Source organism: Centroberyx affinis, unplaced genomic scaffold, assembly GCF_046629955.1.
Source record: "Centroberyx affinis isolate AG114_WGS23_722 - 3 ecotype Tasmania unplaced genomic scaffold, CSIRO-AGI_Caff_v1 ptg010584l_1, whole genome shotgun sequence".
In the NCBI taxonomy this organism is placed as follows: domain Eukaryota; kingdom Metazoa; phylum Chordata; class Actinopteri; order Beryciformes; family Berycidae; genus Centroberyx; species Centroberyx affinis.
The window spans coordinates 1-14,499 of record NW_027284868.1 but is presented as its reverse complement, the minus strand read 5'-3'; the positions used below and the strand labels follow the sequence as shown (position 1 = coordinate 14,499).

General features: G+C 47.1%; 1 protein-coding gene across 1 annotated transcript; it reads right to left on the bottom strand.

The window, feature by feature from the left end:
- Positions 1–4,141: 4,141 nt before the first annotated feature.
- Positions 4,142–13,569, bottom strand: LOC139640773 (involucrin-like). The gene is made up of 7 exons (XM_071514951.1): positions 11,931–13,569; positions 9,460–9,744; positions 7,471–7,594; positions 7,260–7,363; positions 6,214–6,332; positions 4,444–4,602; positions 4,142–4,354 (listed from the first exon to the last, which is right to left on the bottom strand). Exons 1-7 carry the CDS (start codon positions 13,192–13,194, stop codon positions 4,142–4,144), a joined length of 2,268 nt encoding a protein of 755 aa, XP_071371052.1. The 5' UTR covers positions 13,195–13,569.
- Between the last annotated feature and the right edge of the window lie 930 nt (positions 13,570–14,499).

Sequence of the window (14,499 nt, the reverse complement as noted above, 5' to 3'; positions counted from 1 at the left end):
TAAATAAACTTCATTCAGCTTCACTCCAGTGGGAATCAATGGAAAAGCATCAAACTTCTCAGTTGTATTTGTTTTGATTTCATCTTTAAATCAAGCTTTTTCAGAACTGACTGGAGCCATGCAGATTTTGGATCCGCACAGATGCTCCTGCCACTTCTTGTGAACAGTCTGGAGAGAGAAAATAAACATCAAGCACATAAGCACCTCTGTTAATAACACAGTGTTAGCCAAAACCATTGTAACACCTCTAAAATACACTGAAATTTAAAGGTACAGATGATATCTTGGACAAATTTTTAAATTGCTGATGGAATATATGCCATGTGTATGCGCCTTAATCTGTTCAGAATTGAAGAATGAGGGAATCTATAGCCAAATCTATAGCATCATATCCCTGCTCATAACGGTAATATCTAGCTTTTACTTACATAATGGCGTCAATAGGACAAGGTAGTTGAATTTGTACCGTATACCCCGTAATGCGGCTCACAGGAATACGGACTGCTGTAGTTCTTACACAGCAGTGGGTGAAAACTAAAAAATATACAAATGTTGACAGAAAGATTTTGATGACTTGACATTTTTATTTCCATTGCCATTGCTGCCATTTGAACTCGCTGCCACTGAACGTCTGAGATGGTGCAACAATTCTGGTACCAAGAAGACCATTATTCAGACATACTATAGCTGCAGACAAAAGAAACATTTGCTTCCAACTTCAACATGGAGAAAAGGAAAAAGTTGAGCACACTGTTAAGGCAAGGCAAGGCAAGGCAAGTTTATTTATATAGCACATTTCAGCAACAAGGCAATTCAAAGTGCTTTACATAAAACATTAAAAGCATCGAGACAAAATGAAAACGATAAAATTCAAATAAAAGACCAAGAAAAATAAAGTTCATTAAAGAGCTAAGAGAATTAAAAAAAACAAAAAAAAAACAAAAAAAAAAACAAAAATAGGCTAAAATAGAATAGGACAGGTGTAAAATACAAGAATAAAGGTTACAGTGCAGTGTGAGAGTTGACTAGTTATTTGATGTCATAAAAGGCAGCGGCAAACAGAAAAGTCTTCAGCCTTGATTTAAAAGAACTGAGAGTTGCAGCAGACCTGCAGTTTTCTGGGAGTTTGTTCCAGATATGTGGAGCATAAAAACTGAACGCTGCTTCTCCATGTTTAGTTTTGACTCTGGGGACAGAAAGCAGACCTGTCCCAGACGACCTGAGAGGTCTGGATGGTTCATAACATAGCAGAAGATCAGAAATGTATTTTGGCCCTAAACCATTCAGTGCTTTATAAACCAACAGTAGTATTTTGAAATCAATTCTTTGACAGACAGGAAGCCAGTGTAAAGACCTCAGAACTGGAGTGATGTGATCCACTTTCTTGGTCTTAGTGAGGATTCGAGCAGCAGCGTTCTGAATCAGCTGCAGCTGTCTGATCGATTTTTTAGGGAGACCTGTAAAGACTCCGTTACAGTAGTCCAGTCTACTGAAGATAAATGCATGGACAAGTTTTTCCAAATCCTGCTGAGACATAAGTCCTTTAATCCTTGATATATTCTTAAGGTGATAGTAGGCTGACTTAGTAATTGTCTTAATGTGGCTGTTGAAATTCAAGTCTGAGTCCATGACTACTCCAAGATTTCTGGCTTGGTTTGTGGTTTTTAACATTACCGATTGAAGCTGTGCACTGACTTTTAATCGTTCTTCCTTGGCTCCAAAAACAATTACTTCAGTTTTATCTTTGTTTAATTGAAGAAAATTCTGACACATCCAGTCATTGATTTGTTCAATGCACTTACTCAGCGTTTGTATGGGATTATAGTCCCCTGGTGATATGGTTATGTAAATTTGTGTGTCGTCTGCATAATTATGGTAACATATTTTGTTGTTTTCCATAATCTGAGCCAGTGGAAGCATGTAGATGTTGAATAAAAGAGGCCCCAGAATGGAGCCTTGGGGAACTCCGCATGTCATTTTTGTCCGCTCAGATGTGTAATTACTTATAGACACAAAGTAGTCCCTGTCCTTTAAATAGGATTCAAACCAATTTAGTACTGTGCCGGAAAGTCCCACCCAGTTTTCCAGTCGGTCCAGTAATATGTTGTGGTCGACCGTGTCGAATGCAGCACTGAGATCCAGTAATACTAAGACTGAAATTCTGCCACTGTCTGTGTTTAAGTGGATGTCATTGAAGACCTTAACAAGGGCAGTCTCAGTGCTGTGGTGTGGTCGAAATCCTGACTGGAAGACATCAAAACAGTTGTTTAGTGCCAAGAAGTTGTTCAGCTGTTGAAAAACGGCTTTTTCAATGATTTTACTTAAAAACGGGAGGTTTGATATGGGCCTATAATTGTTCATTAGTGACGTGTCCAGGTTGTTCTTTTTTAAGAGTGGCTTGATGACTGCAGTTTTCAGGGCCTGTGGAAAGACACCTGAGAGAAGAGACATGTTTACAATTTGTAGAAGGTCTGAGGCCATACAATTTGAAACATTTTTGAAAAAGCCTGTTGGCAGAATATCAAGGCAGCAGGAGGAGGATTTCAGATGTTGTATAATGTCCTCCAGGTTTTTATGGTTGATCGGATAAAATTGTGTCATGGTATTTGAATTGATTTGAAGTGGACACAGGGACAACACATATCCTGTACCTGATATGGAGGCACTGACTGCTTGTCTAATTTTCTGAATTTTGTCAGTGAAGAAGGAGGCAAATTCATTGCAGGCCCTGGTGGATAGAAGTTCAGAGGCTACTGACACAGGAGGGTTTGTTAGCCTGTCAACAGTAGCAAACAAGGCGCGTGCGTTATTATTGTTTCTGGTGATGATGTCAGAGAAAAAGGACCGCCTTGCATTTCTCAGTTCCAAATTATAAATGCGAAGTCTCTCTTTATAGATGTCATAATGAACCTGGAGATTTGTTTTTCGCCACCTGCGTTCAGCCTTTCGACACTCTCTTTTTTCTATTCTGACCAGCGTGGTATTTCTCCATGGAGATCTTTTCTTACCAGAGACAACCTTCACCTTAGTGGGTGCAATGGCATCAATAACATTTGTAATTTTAGAATTGAAATTATCTACAAGCTCATTGACTGAGACCCAAGAGAGGGCGGGTGTGGAAGAGAAAGCCTGAATAAATAAATCACTGGTGTTTTCAGTGATATACCGTTTTGCGATTGCCTCTGTTTGAACATTTGTGTGCACGGAGATAGTACTCTCAAAGAAAACACAGAAATGATCAGAGAGAGCAACATCAGTCACCACAACCTTAGAAATGTTCAGACCCTTGGAGATAATTAAGTCCAAGGTGTGGCCCTTGTTGTGTGTGGGCTCCGTCACATGCTGAGTCAGTCCATAGTTATCAAGAACACAACACAGTTCTTTAGTCCCTTTGTCCTGGGGATTGTCAACATGGATGTTAAAATCACCAACAATAACTACACAGTCAAAGTCAATACAGATTATAGACAGCAGTTCTGTAAAGTCATCAAAAAAGGTTGCACAGTATTTAGGTGGCCTGTAGATATTTAGGAACATAGCTCGAGAAGAGGAATTCAACTGAAGAGCCACATATTCAAAAGAAGCAAAATTTCCATAAGATATCTGCTTGCATTGGAGGGAATCATTAAACAAAATGGCAACTCCACCTCCTTTCTTATGCACTCTAGCTTCACTCATAAAACTGAAGTTGGGAGGAGTTGACTCGATAAGAACAGCTGCACTGTTATCTTGGTCTAACCAAGTTTCAGTTAAAAACATAAAATCAAGATTGTGCTTAATGATAAAATCATTGATTACAAATGTTTTTCCTGCCAAAGACCTGACGTTTAATAAAGCTAGATTTATTGTGTTAAAAGCATTATCTGCCCAATCTTTTGGGACAGGCTGTGGCTGACGAGGAATGGATGCTAAATTTGCTAAGTTTGCAGAATCGGTTGAGTGCTTCTTGTTTCTTAGCAGATTCACCATTCTTTTTCTATTACCTATCAAGACAGAAATTGAGGAAGCTATTGGCACACAGGGCCCCGGCTTAACCTGGGAAGAATCATGAGTGCCATTATCCTTGTAGCCTGGACCCAGCAGATATCAGTTAGAGCTTGTTGCATTTTGTACACAAACAACTGGACGTGCTGTGCTTTTATCAGGCTGGGGAGATAGACGATGACTCCGATGCCGTCGTGGGGGGGGGGGAGGTGGGCGCCGTAACTGTGGCAATTGTGTCAGAACTGGCTGAGGACTTGAAGGCAGTGGTGGAGGTGGACGCCGAGGGGGGTTTAGGGGAGAGAAAATGGGGAGTAGGGCGGGGGGTAAGTTTGGTCCCAGCAGTGACCAGCTCTTTCATCTGATCAGTGAACTCCAAGAGGGGGGAGGAGGGAGAAAGGGTGACTGGAGAGGAGGGTGACCTGGATGGGGCCTGGGGGGTTGAAGGAGGTGAATCCTCACAGGCGGTTGCGGGTGAGGGGGTAGAGACTCTTCCTCTCGGCTCTGATGTCTCTCATGATTAAAGATCTCGTCAGACGGGGGCCGAGGCGGCTCTCCTTCACGGTTTCTGCTGCGCTGTGTTATCTCTTCCTCCTGTTTTGATTCCTCTTGTCTCTTGTCCTTGGCAGAGGGAACAGATGGGTGACGCAGGAAGTAAAATAGGTTAGAGGTAAACAATTTTACTCCTGACTTGTTAAGGCAAAGTCCATCTGACTTAAAAAGATGTCTGCGGTCCCAGAAAAAGTTGAAATTGTCAATAAAATGCACTGAATGGACGGTACATGCAGTCGAAAGCCATGTGTTCAGTGCCAACAATCTGCTGAATCTCTCAACTCCTCTTCTGACTGGCGGTAGAGGGCCACTGATAAACACCTCAGCATTCAGAGAGCTGACTGTGTTCAACATATCAATAAAGTCTCGTTTCAGCAATTCAGACTGTTGTTTTACAACATCATTAGTCCCTATGTGCACTATGATGGTTTTCACAGTTGGATGTGCAGCCATGATATGCAGGATTCTTTCTGTCATGTCAGAGACCATATCCTTGGGAAAGCAGAGTATTTTGGTGTTTTTACTGTGCATGCTTTTCATATCTTTCACAGCAAAGTCACCCACAATCAGAGTTTGAGGCCCAGTCGTTAGCTTTCCCTGTAGCCTTTTACTCTCTGATTTACTCTCAGTCCTTACCCTGCTGTGTGAAGATGAGAGGTTATCCAGGTCATCAGACGGAGATCCAGGATCCTGCAGCAGTGGAGCAAATCTGTTCTCCAGTTGCACACATGGTTGTTGGGGAGGCTTGTTGCTAGTCCTCCCTTTCGCAGCTGTCCACTGCTGTGTCCTGCTAAGTACAGGGGTTGAAGAGGCATTCTGCCTGGATGATAATGCAGGCCAGCCAGTCGCATCACAAATCTCAGGGCGCTGGGCTCTGCCTGTTACTCGTCCTCCCATTTCCCAGGGAAGTGATCTACTCTTAGGCTTTGCACCAAGAGAGTTCCAGGGAGGACTACCACTTGTAGAGTTATTACCCGGTACACAGCCCTCCTGTTTCTTGGTAGTTTTGTTGGTGCTAATTAGCCGCGTGTTAGCATTCTCTTGTCCGCTGTTCTGAGTCCATGGTAAAGTGGTGTTGTTCCCACATAGTCCATTTACTTCCACATTCACTTCTAACTGGTGAATTTTGGTTTCCAGCACTGCAATCTTCTGTAGAAGTTTGTGGTAGTCGTCCATGGAGAAGGGGGGCATCTTGCTGCTAATTAGCTTTAGCTAAGTACCACGTATCCAGTCACTGCAGTACAGGCTTGTGCTGTTGGTAGGCCACGCTCACGTAGTACTGAGGAGGTCATAAAAATGTGGAAATATGGCAATAGCCTACTATATCTACAAATAATTACAGTCCCAGTGATTACGCTGCACGTAGTTTCTCACAGAAGAAAAGCAAGAATATTAGCAGAAAAATGCAAACAGAGGCGAGAGCAAGCAGTAAAGCGTCTGCACTGTAAGAAAGCAGGAAGCAGGAGTTCACAGCAGGCAGACGGTCCATGTGATAACTGATTGACTGACAGCAGCTTCAGAAGTGCTGAGATGAAGAAGCTTCCAGTTCAGAGAGTTCTGCAGAACCAGTTTTCTGTATTGTGTATTGTGTGTATTTGGTTGTGTTTTCTTAAGTTGTAGTGTGTTGAGCTCTCTCGGCCACCGAACATATGTGATCAAATGTGCTATGTCAAACCAAACGGTGCTGATCCTGATCCTGGTCCTGGTCCTGTACCAGGCTGTGCCGAGCAGAGCCGGACCCAGCAGGTACGGTGCAGCTCCAGCAGAGTGAGCTGAACACCAAGCAGCTGAGTGTTCGGCTGCAGGGAAACAGGTTGAGTCAGAGCTCAACACACAACAGACTCCATCTTGTCTCTGTGCCAACCAGCACACCCTGTCTGACTCAGCTGCACCTTTTGAGCCACTGCCTGGGGGAACAGGGTGTGTGTGTGTGTGTGTGTGTGTGTGTGTGTGTGTGTGTGTGTGTGTGTGTAGATTTGTCATCTGTGGATTTTGTGAAATAATGTTGATTTTAGTCACCAGTTGCAATTTTTTCAGCACAGTGGGAAGTCTCGCCTATTACTCGGTTGTGTTATTAAGGCCCTCTGCTGGTCAGATGGACACACTGCGGCTAAAGTCACACGATTCAAAGTGATATTTTTAAGTCACTCTGTTAGCAGAGCAGAGTTTAGCCCAGTGTCCACTACATGAGTTTTTGTGTCTGTGAAGCCTGGAAATGCACTGTTTTGACTTGTGCTGTCTGTACACACAATAAAGACATAGAAAATCAATATATTATATGATCTCTTGATTTAATTCTCCAATGGATTGATTTCCCAGATTGAAACCAATGAATGAATGATACCCACTGACTATAAACTCACTGTAGAGTATCGTAGACACACTAGTAATACTATAGGAATATTATAGTGATTTTTCATTCTGTTTTTATACTGTATTTTAGCCTTCCTTTTTCCTCTGGGTTGGATTGCTCTGGCCTAGTTTGTTACCTGTCTTGTCGGCTCTGTGCCTCTAAATGAATATCCAGCCTAGAGAAACTTTTTCATTGTGCCAGGAGTTCAGCTTCCTGACTGAAGCCACGGACTGAAACGACAAAATGTGACGTGAGAAAGAGCAAAGCTGGTCCCAATGCAGGAAAACCGCTGTGTGTGTGTGTGTGTGTGTGTGTGTGTGTGTGTGTGTGTGTGTGTGTGTGTGTGTGTGTGTGTGTGTGTGTGTGTGCGTGCTCAGGCTCACCTGCAGGGACCTGAAGGCGTTGAAGAGGGCGGGGACAGGAGGAGACCTGCGGGCGTCCACCAGCACCGTCAGCCCCAGCGCTCGCACCTCCCTCCTGTTCCACATAGGAAGTGATGTCAGAGGAAGAAGGGGGCGTGGCCGCTCTAATCTAACCCCGAGAGCCCGAGAGGGGCGTGTCCGGAAACAGGAAGCGGTTCGTACCTGAGGGTGGAGGTGAAGTACAGCAGGATACGCAGCAGCTCTGCAGCGTCACAGCCGGGCTTCAACCACACACTGCTCCTACTGCACACTGTCACCACCGCTCGCCCCATCCTGTCCCTGCTCCCTACAGAGAGAGAGAGAGAGAGAGAGAGAGAGAGAGGGAGGGAGAGAGAGGGAGAGAGAGAGAGAGAGAGAGAGAGAGAGAGAGAGAGAGAGAGAGAGAGAGAGAGTCTTACAGGAGTCTTACAGATAACTCAGTGGCTCCTGCTCCATATCATATCAAGTGAATCCATGTCTTTATGTCTCATGCTGTGTTCCAGAGATGTCAGAAAGTCAGAAATTCCCATTTCCTACAAGAAAAAATATAACAGATCGACCCTTCAGGTTGGAATTCCAACTAGGAAACTCTGCCAAGATGTCTCAGTGGTCTAAGGTCCTGGGTCTGAATCTGGACCAGGACCTTTGTCTCATGTCATCCCTCTCTCTCTCTCTCCCTCCCAGTCTCTCCTCCCTCTCTCTGCTGTACTGTCCAGTAAAGGCAAAATGCCAAAAAAACAAAATGACTTCTGTTTGCAGCATCACATGATGTTGGAGCCATAATGAACTATGAGCTGTGGTTATGGTTAGAACTTGGGAAAAAGGGAGTTAGATGTATGAAAGTAATGAAAGTAAAATGATTTATATAAAGCGGTATACAAACATGCTATGGTAAATATGGTATGGTTAAATATGAATGTTGAATGATTTCTCTATGCTTATGCCTTGCTCCCTCTGGTCAGCTCTGCTACTGCATGTATGTTGTTTATGTAATGAAGTGGTTTGATGACACCTGGGTGTAGACACCTGGGTGAAGACACCTGGGTGAAGACACCTGGGTGAAGGACACCTGGGTGTAGACACCTGGGTGAAGGACACCTGGGTGAAGACACCTGGGTGTAGACACCTGGGTGTAGACACCTGGGTGTAGACACCTGGGTGAAGGACACCTGGGTGAAGACACCTGGGTGAAGACACCTGGGTGAAGGACACCTGGGTGTAGACACCTGGGTGAAGACACCTGGGTGAAGGACACCTGGGTGTAGACACCTGGGTGTAGACACCTGGGTGAAGGACACCTGGGTGTAGACACCTGGGTGAAGACACCTGGGTGTAGACACCTGGGTGAAGACACCTGGGTGAAGACACCTGGGTGAAGGACACCTGGGTGAAGACACCTGGGTGTAGACACCTGGGTGTAGACACCTGGGTGAAGACACCTGGGTGAAGACACCTGGGTGAAGACACCTGGGTGTAGACACCTGGGTGAAGACACCTGGGTGTAGACACCTGGGTGAAGACACCTGGGTGAAGACACCTGGGTGAAGACACCTGGGTGAAGGACACCTGGGTGAAGACACCTGGGTGAAGGACACCTGGGTGAAGACACCTGGGTGTAGACACCTGGGTGAAGACACCTGGGTGAAGACACCTGGGGAGACGGGGGAGCGGAACAGTTTTTCGACCGCAAATTATAGAAAGTATACCGCTGAATGTCAGTTGAAGAATATTTTCGTTAAAATCTTTGTTAATAAAATACTTTGTTGACTTTGGATCTGCGGTTATCATTTGGATTGCGTGTCAACCTGCTCAAACGGTGGCTCACTGTATGTGGGAGTTGTTGAAGCCATTACACATGATCTTACATCCATCTAAACAGCTGTGTGGTAAACAGTTAAACAGATAAATCTGAAATGTGATTGTCATTAATAAAATCAGCTGGTTACACTGGACAAAGAAAATCTCACAGCATCCGTTTTTCTCCTCTGGTTTTTCTGAACTGGAACCTGAACACACTGAGGATGAGCTCACACCTGACAACTGGGAAGTTCTGACTTCTGACTTTGACTGGAACACAGCATTAGTCTGGATCTAGGATCTAGTCTGGGTCTAATTTGGGTCTGGTCTGGGTCTAAACCCGGTCTGGACTACATGTTTGTGTTTTTTTCTCACCTGGCAGACAGAGAGCTCCAGAGCTCAGCAGCACACTATTGAAGCTGGACTGGTGGGACTGGGAGGACCTGGAAGACTGGGAAGACTGAGTAGACTGGTGGGACTGGGAGGACTTGGAAGACTGTGAAGACTGGTGGGACCTGAGAGATTGGGAGGACTGGTGGGACTGGTGGGACTGTAATGGGACTGTGGGATCTGCTGACTGGTCCAGCTGGGGAGAAGCTGCCGGTTGTGCTGGTTCTGTTGGACTGGTACCAGTAGAGAGAGGCTGCTCACTGCTGGAGCCTGGGGAGAGAAGACACACACACTGACTGACTGGTAGCACACACACACACACACACACACACACACACACACACACACACACACACACACACACACACACACTGCCTGCCTGAGGAATATCTAAGTGTCATATGTATGGCAGCAGCAGTGTGGGTCAGCAGCTGGTCAGATTGTGATGAAGCCTGTGGGAATGATGCATCTCACCACCGCACTGCACCTGTTGGCCTGCGGGGGGCGCCGCCATGACAGGTGACAGCAGGGTGACAGCAGGGTGACAGAAGGGTGACATGTCTGTTAGTGACTGGCCCAGAAACTGAAACTGTCGTCTCTTCGTCTCTAAGTCTGTTCTGTGGTTTAGTTTGACTGTCACTCACTATTAGAAATGAACCAACTGCCTCAGTGTTACTCGGCTGATCGTGTCCTCAAGGCACTTTGTTTGGTGACTTGTGGTATTGTACATATAAATTATTATAATTATACATTAGTTTCCACTGAGGCAGACAGACACACACCAACCTGTCAACACAACAACTATTTACAACAACTATTTACAACTCAAACACTTAGATACTACCACACAGTAACAAGTAGCCACTACCAACTTTACTATCACTACTTTCCATTTTCAGCACAGTGACAACTTTACCATCACTCCTCCCTTCCTCCATCTCATTCTGCTCAGTGCAGCATCTTTTCTCCCACTGACTTTAATGTAAAAAGGAGCTGGCAGTTTGAAAATGCAGTATAGTGTCAACCAAGGTTATTATCATTAAAGAAAACTAACAAAATAACGAAAACTAGGTGTGAAAAAAAAATGTCGTTAACTGCAATAAAAATAAAAACGAGCCTGAACTGAACTGAAACTGTATTGTGTGTTTACAAAACTAACTAAAATAAACTAAAATTATAGAGAAAACATCTTTAGTTTTGTCTTTGTCAATTTATTTCATACATAAGCCTAGAATTTTGAATTTTGAATCACGCCCCTGACAAATACACCATATTACAAAAAAAGACTAAAACTAACACTGAAACTAATAAAAACTAAACTAAAACTAAGCATTTTCAAAAAATAAAAACTAAACTAAATTAGCAAACCTGCTTTAAAAACTAACTGAAATTGAAAACAAAAAGTCAAAACGAAATAAAAATAAAAACTAATGAAAAATGCAAAACTATAATAACCTTGCTGTCAACACAACCAAACAAATCAGACTGTGACCCAGACATCCCATCTGTAGCACTGGAACTGGGCTACTAGACTAGTCAGTGGACTAGTAGACTGCTCAGTGGAATACTAAACTAATCACACACACACACACACACACACTCACACACACTAACAAGTTCACTAGTCACTAGCCCAATACTTAGTACACACACTAACAAGTCTTGTAGCCATTAATCAACTAGCTAGTGCACACACTAACTAAATCCACCTGCTAGTCTACTAGCCACTCATCCTCTAGTCACTAGTCCACTAGCTAGTCCACTAGGCACTTGTCCTCTAGCTAGTAGTCCATTAGCTAGTCCACACACTAACTAGTCCACTAGCCACTTGTCTTCTAGCTAGTAGTCCATTAGCTTGTCCACACATTAACTAGCCCACTTGCTAGTCCATTAGCCACTTGTCCTCTAGTCACTAGTCCACTAGTAAGTCCACACACTAACTAGTCACTTGCTACTCCAATAGCCACTTGTCCTCTAGTCACTAGTCCACTAGCTAGTCCACACACTAACTAGTCCACTAGGCACTTGTCCTCTAGCTAGTAGTCCATTAGCTTGTCCACACACTAACTAGTCCACTTGCTACTCCAATAGCCACTTGTCCTCTAGTCACTAGTCCACTAGTAAGTCCACACGCTAACTAGCCCACTTGCTAGTCCATTAGCCACTTGTCCTCTAGTCAGTAGTCCAGTAGGTAGTCCTCATCCAAACAGGGAGTCAATGTGTGTTAGTTAGGAGTCAGAGGAGGTGATGGGTGAGTCAGTGTGTTTTCACTGGAGAGAGAGGATGTGGAGGAGGAGGGAGGTAAAGAGGGAGGAGATGGAGGAGATGGAGAACTCATCCAGCAATCAGAGGAGGAGGAGGTGATACAATGAGTCTTAACAGGACAGAAAGAAGCTGAAGTTTGGGGTGAGGAGCAGAGGGGGAAAGGGTTCAGGAGGAGAAACAGGTTTGTGTACCTTCAGTGTGAAGCTCTGCAGCTCTTCCCCCACCAACCTCCCCACCGCCGCGCTCCTGCTCCTCCTCCTCCTGCTCCTTCTCCTCATCCTTCTCCTCTTCCTCCTTCTTCTGTCCAGGGGCCTTGGCTTCAGCCCAAGGTGTGTGTGGATCCATCGCTGGTGAGGAGATGCTCTGTGGTGTGTTGGACTCCTCAGAGTGTGTGTGTGGTGTGTTGGACTCTTCAGAGTGTGTGTGTGGTGTGTGAGAGTCCTCAGAGTGTGTGTGTGGTTTGTGAGAGTCCTCAGAGTGTGTGTGTGGTGTGTGACAGTCCTCAGAGTGTGTGTGTGGTGTGTGAGAGTCCCCAGAGTGTGTGTGTGGTGTGTTGGACTCTTCAGAGTGTGTGTGTGGTGTGTGAGAGTCCCCAGAGTGTGTGTGTGGTGTGTTGGACTCTTCAGAGTGTGTGTATGGTGTGTGAGAGTCCTCAGAGTGTGTGTGTGGTGTGTGAGAGTCCTCAGAGTGTGTGTGTGGTGTGTGACAGTCCTCAGAGTGTGTGTGTGGTGTGTGAGAGTCCTCAGAGTGTGTGAGTGGTGTGTTGGACTCTTCAGAGTGTGTGTGTGGTGTGTTGGACTCTTCAGTGTGTGTGTGTGGTGTGTGAGAGTCCTCAGTGTGTGTGTTGGAGTGTGTGTCAGCTTCAGTGTGTGTGTGTGTCTCTCTCTCTCCTCCTCTCTCTGAATGCGACTCGTCCCTCCGCTCTTGACTCTGCTGCACAATAATAACCTGAACCTCCTCTTCCACCTCTACCTCCTCCCCTCCCTCCTCCCCTTCCTCCTCCTCCACCTCCTCCCCTCCCTTCTCCTCTACCTCTTCCCCTCCCTCCTCCTCCTCCTCCTCTCTCTCTTCCTCTACTTCTCCTCCCTCCTCTGCTGTGTGTGTGTGTGGCACTAAAACTTCATCCCTCTTTCCCTCCATCCCAACTGGCGCTACATCCCTCCTTCCCTGCGCCTCCTCCAGCTCTCCCACTTCCTCTCCTCTCTCGTCCTCCACCTCCTCTCCTCCCTCCTCCACCGTGTGTGTGTTTGGCACTACAATTTCATCCTTCCTTCCCTGCCTCTCCTCCAGCTTTCCCTCTTTCTTCCTCTCTCCCTCCTCTTCCTCCTCCTCCAGCTCTCCCTCCTCCTCCTCTCGCTCCTCCTCCACCTCCTCCTTGCCCTCCTCTCTCTGTTCCATGCAGTTCTCAGGTTCAGTCTGTGGACTCAGACTCCGGGCTGATTCAGTACCTTCCATCCGGTCCAGTGACGTCCAGCGCTCCGCCAGCCCGCCGGACACTCCTCTGGCCACGGGAGGGGCGGAGGAGGAGGCGGGGGAGGCGGGGGTGATGGGGGTGAGGATGACGGGGCGGTAGGAGTCGTGGTGGAGGTTCTCCTCGATGAGCCTGGAGCACAGCCTGGTGTGGGAGCTGCTGTCGACGCCCGGCTGGGAGGCGGGCCCGCGGGAGGGTGCGGGTCTAGGTGTGTGTGTGTCAGCAGCGGTGTGTGTGTGTGTGGTTTGAGGTGTGTGTGTGTCGGCAGCAGTGTGTGTGTGTGTGGTTTGAGGTGTGTGTGTGTCAGCAGCGGTGTGTGTGTGTGTGGTTTGAGGTGTGTGTGTGTCAGCAGCGGTGTGTGTGTGTGTGGTCTGAGGTGTGTGTGTGTCGGCAGCAGGGTGTGTGGGGTCCTCGGTGCTGCAGGCTGATGGACTGGGTTAAGGAGCCTTTCTGCGGGGAGAAGCGGGGCAGCGGCACGTCGACCAGCTCCACGTACTCCCCCTCCGAGTCCGACTCCTCGCTGCTCGCCGGGGAGCGGTCGCTCCTCCGGCGGGACGGGAGGAGCTTCGCCTCCTCGCTCCTGGAGTTTCTATCTTCACGTCGGTCTTCTGACGTGTCGATCAACACGTCCCCGTCCTTAGCCGACGCCTCTTTGTCTTCCCTGCGCGCCGCCTTGGGCCGGCTGATGAATTGCGGGTAGACCAGGTCTTCCCAGGGGACCCGGAAGACGTCTCCGTGGGCGGAGAGGAGGCAGCGCTCCAGCCGGGACGCTCCTCGCTTCTCCCTCTCCCTGTTGACGGAGTCCAGCCAGGCCATGCTGAAGAGCGAGCGCAGGGCTAGCTCCGACACCTCCAGCTCCTCCGCATGCCGGCCGCCGGCCGACAGGCTGCAGGCGAGCAGGCGGGGGGAGGAGCTAACGCCGCTCCTGCGGGAGGTGCCGCGTGCTTGAGGAGGAGGTGGAGGAGGAGGAGGAGAAACCAGCAGGTAGAAGTCTCCTGGACGGAGGAGGCGCTGGTCCAGACGACAGAGCTGGACGACTACCTTCTCATGGACACACAGAGGCCAGCCTTCATGACGAAACAACAAGCCACAGTACGGCAACTGGAGAGGAGGAGAGGAGAGGAGAGGAGAGGAGAGGAGAGGAGAGAAGAGGAGAGGAGAAGTGAGGAGGAGAGAGGAGAAGTGAGGAGGAGAGGAGAGGAGAGGAGAGGAGAGGAGAGGAGAGGAGAGGAGAGAAAAGTTAGCATCCAAGTGTGGATTCCTGGCAGGAGCATCCAGAAGCTCCAATA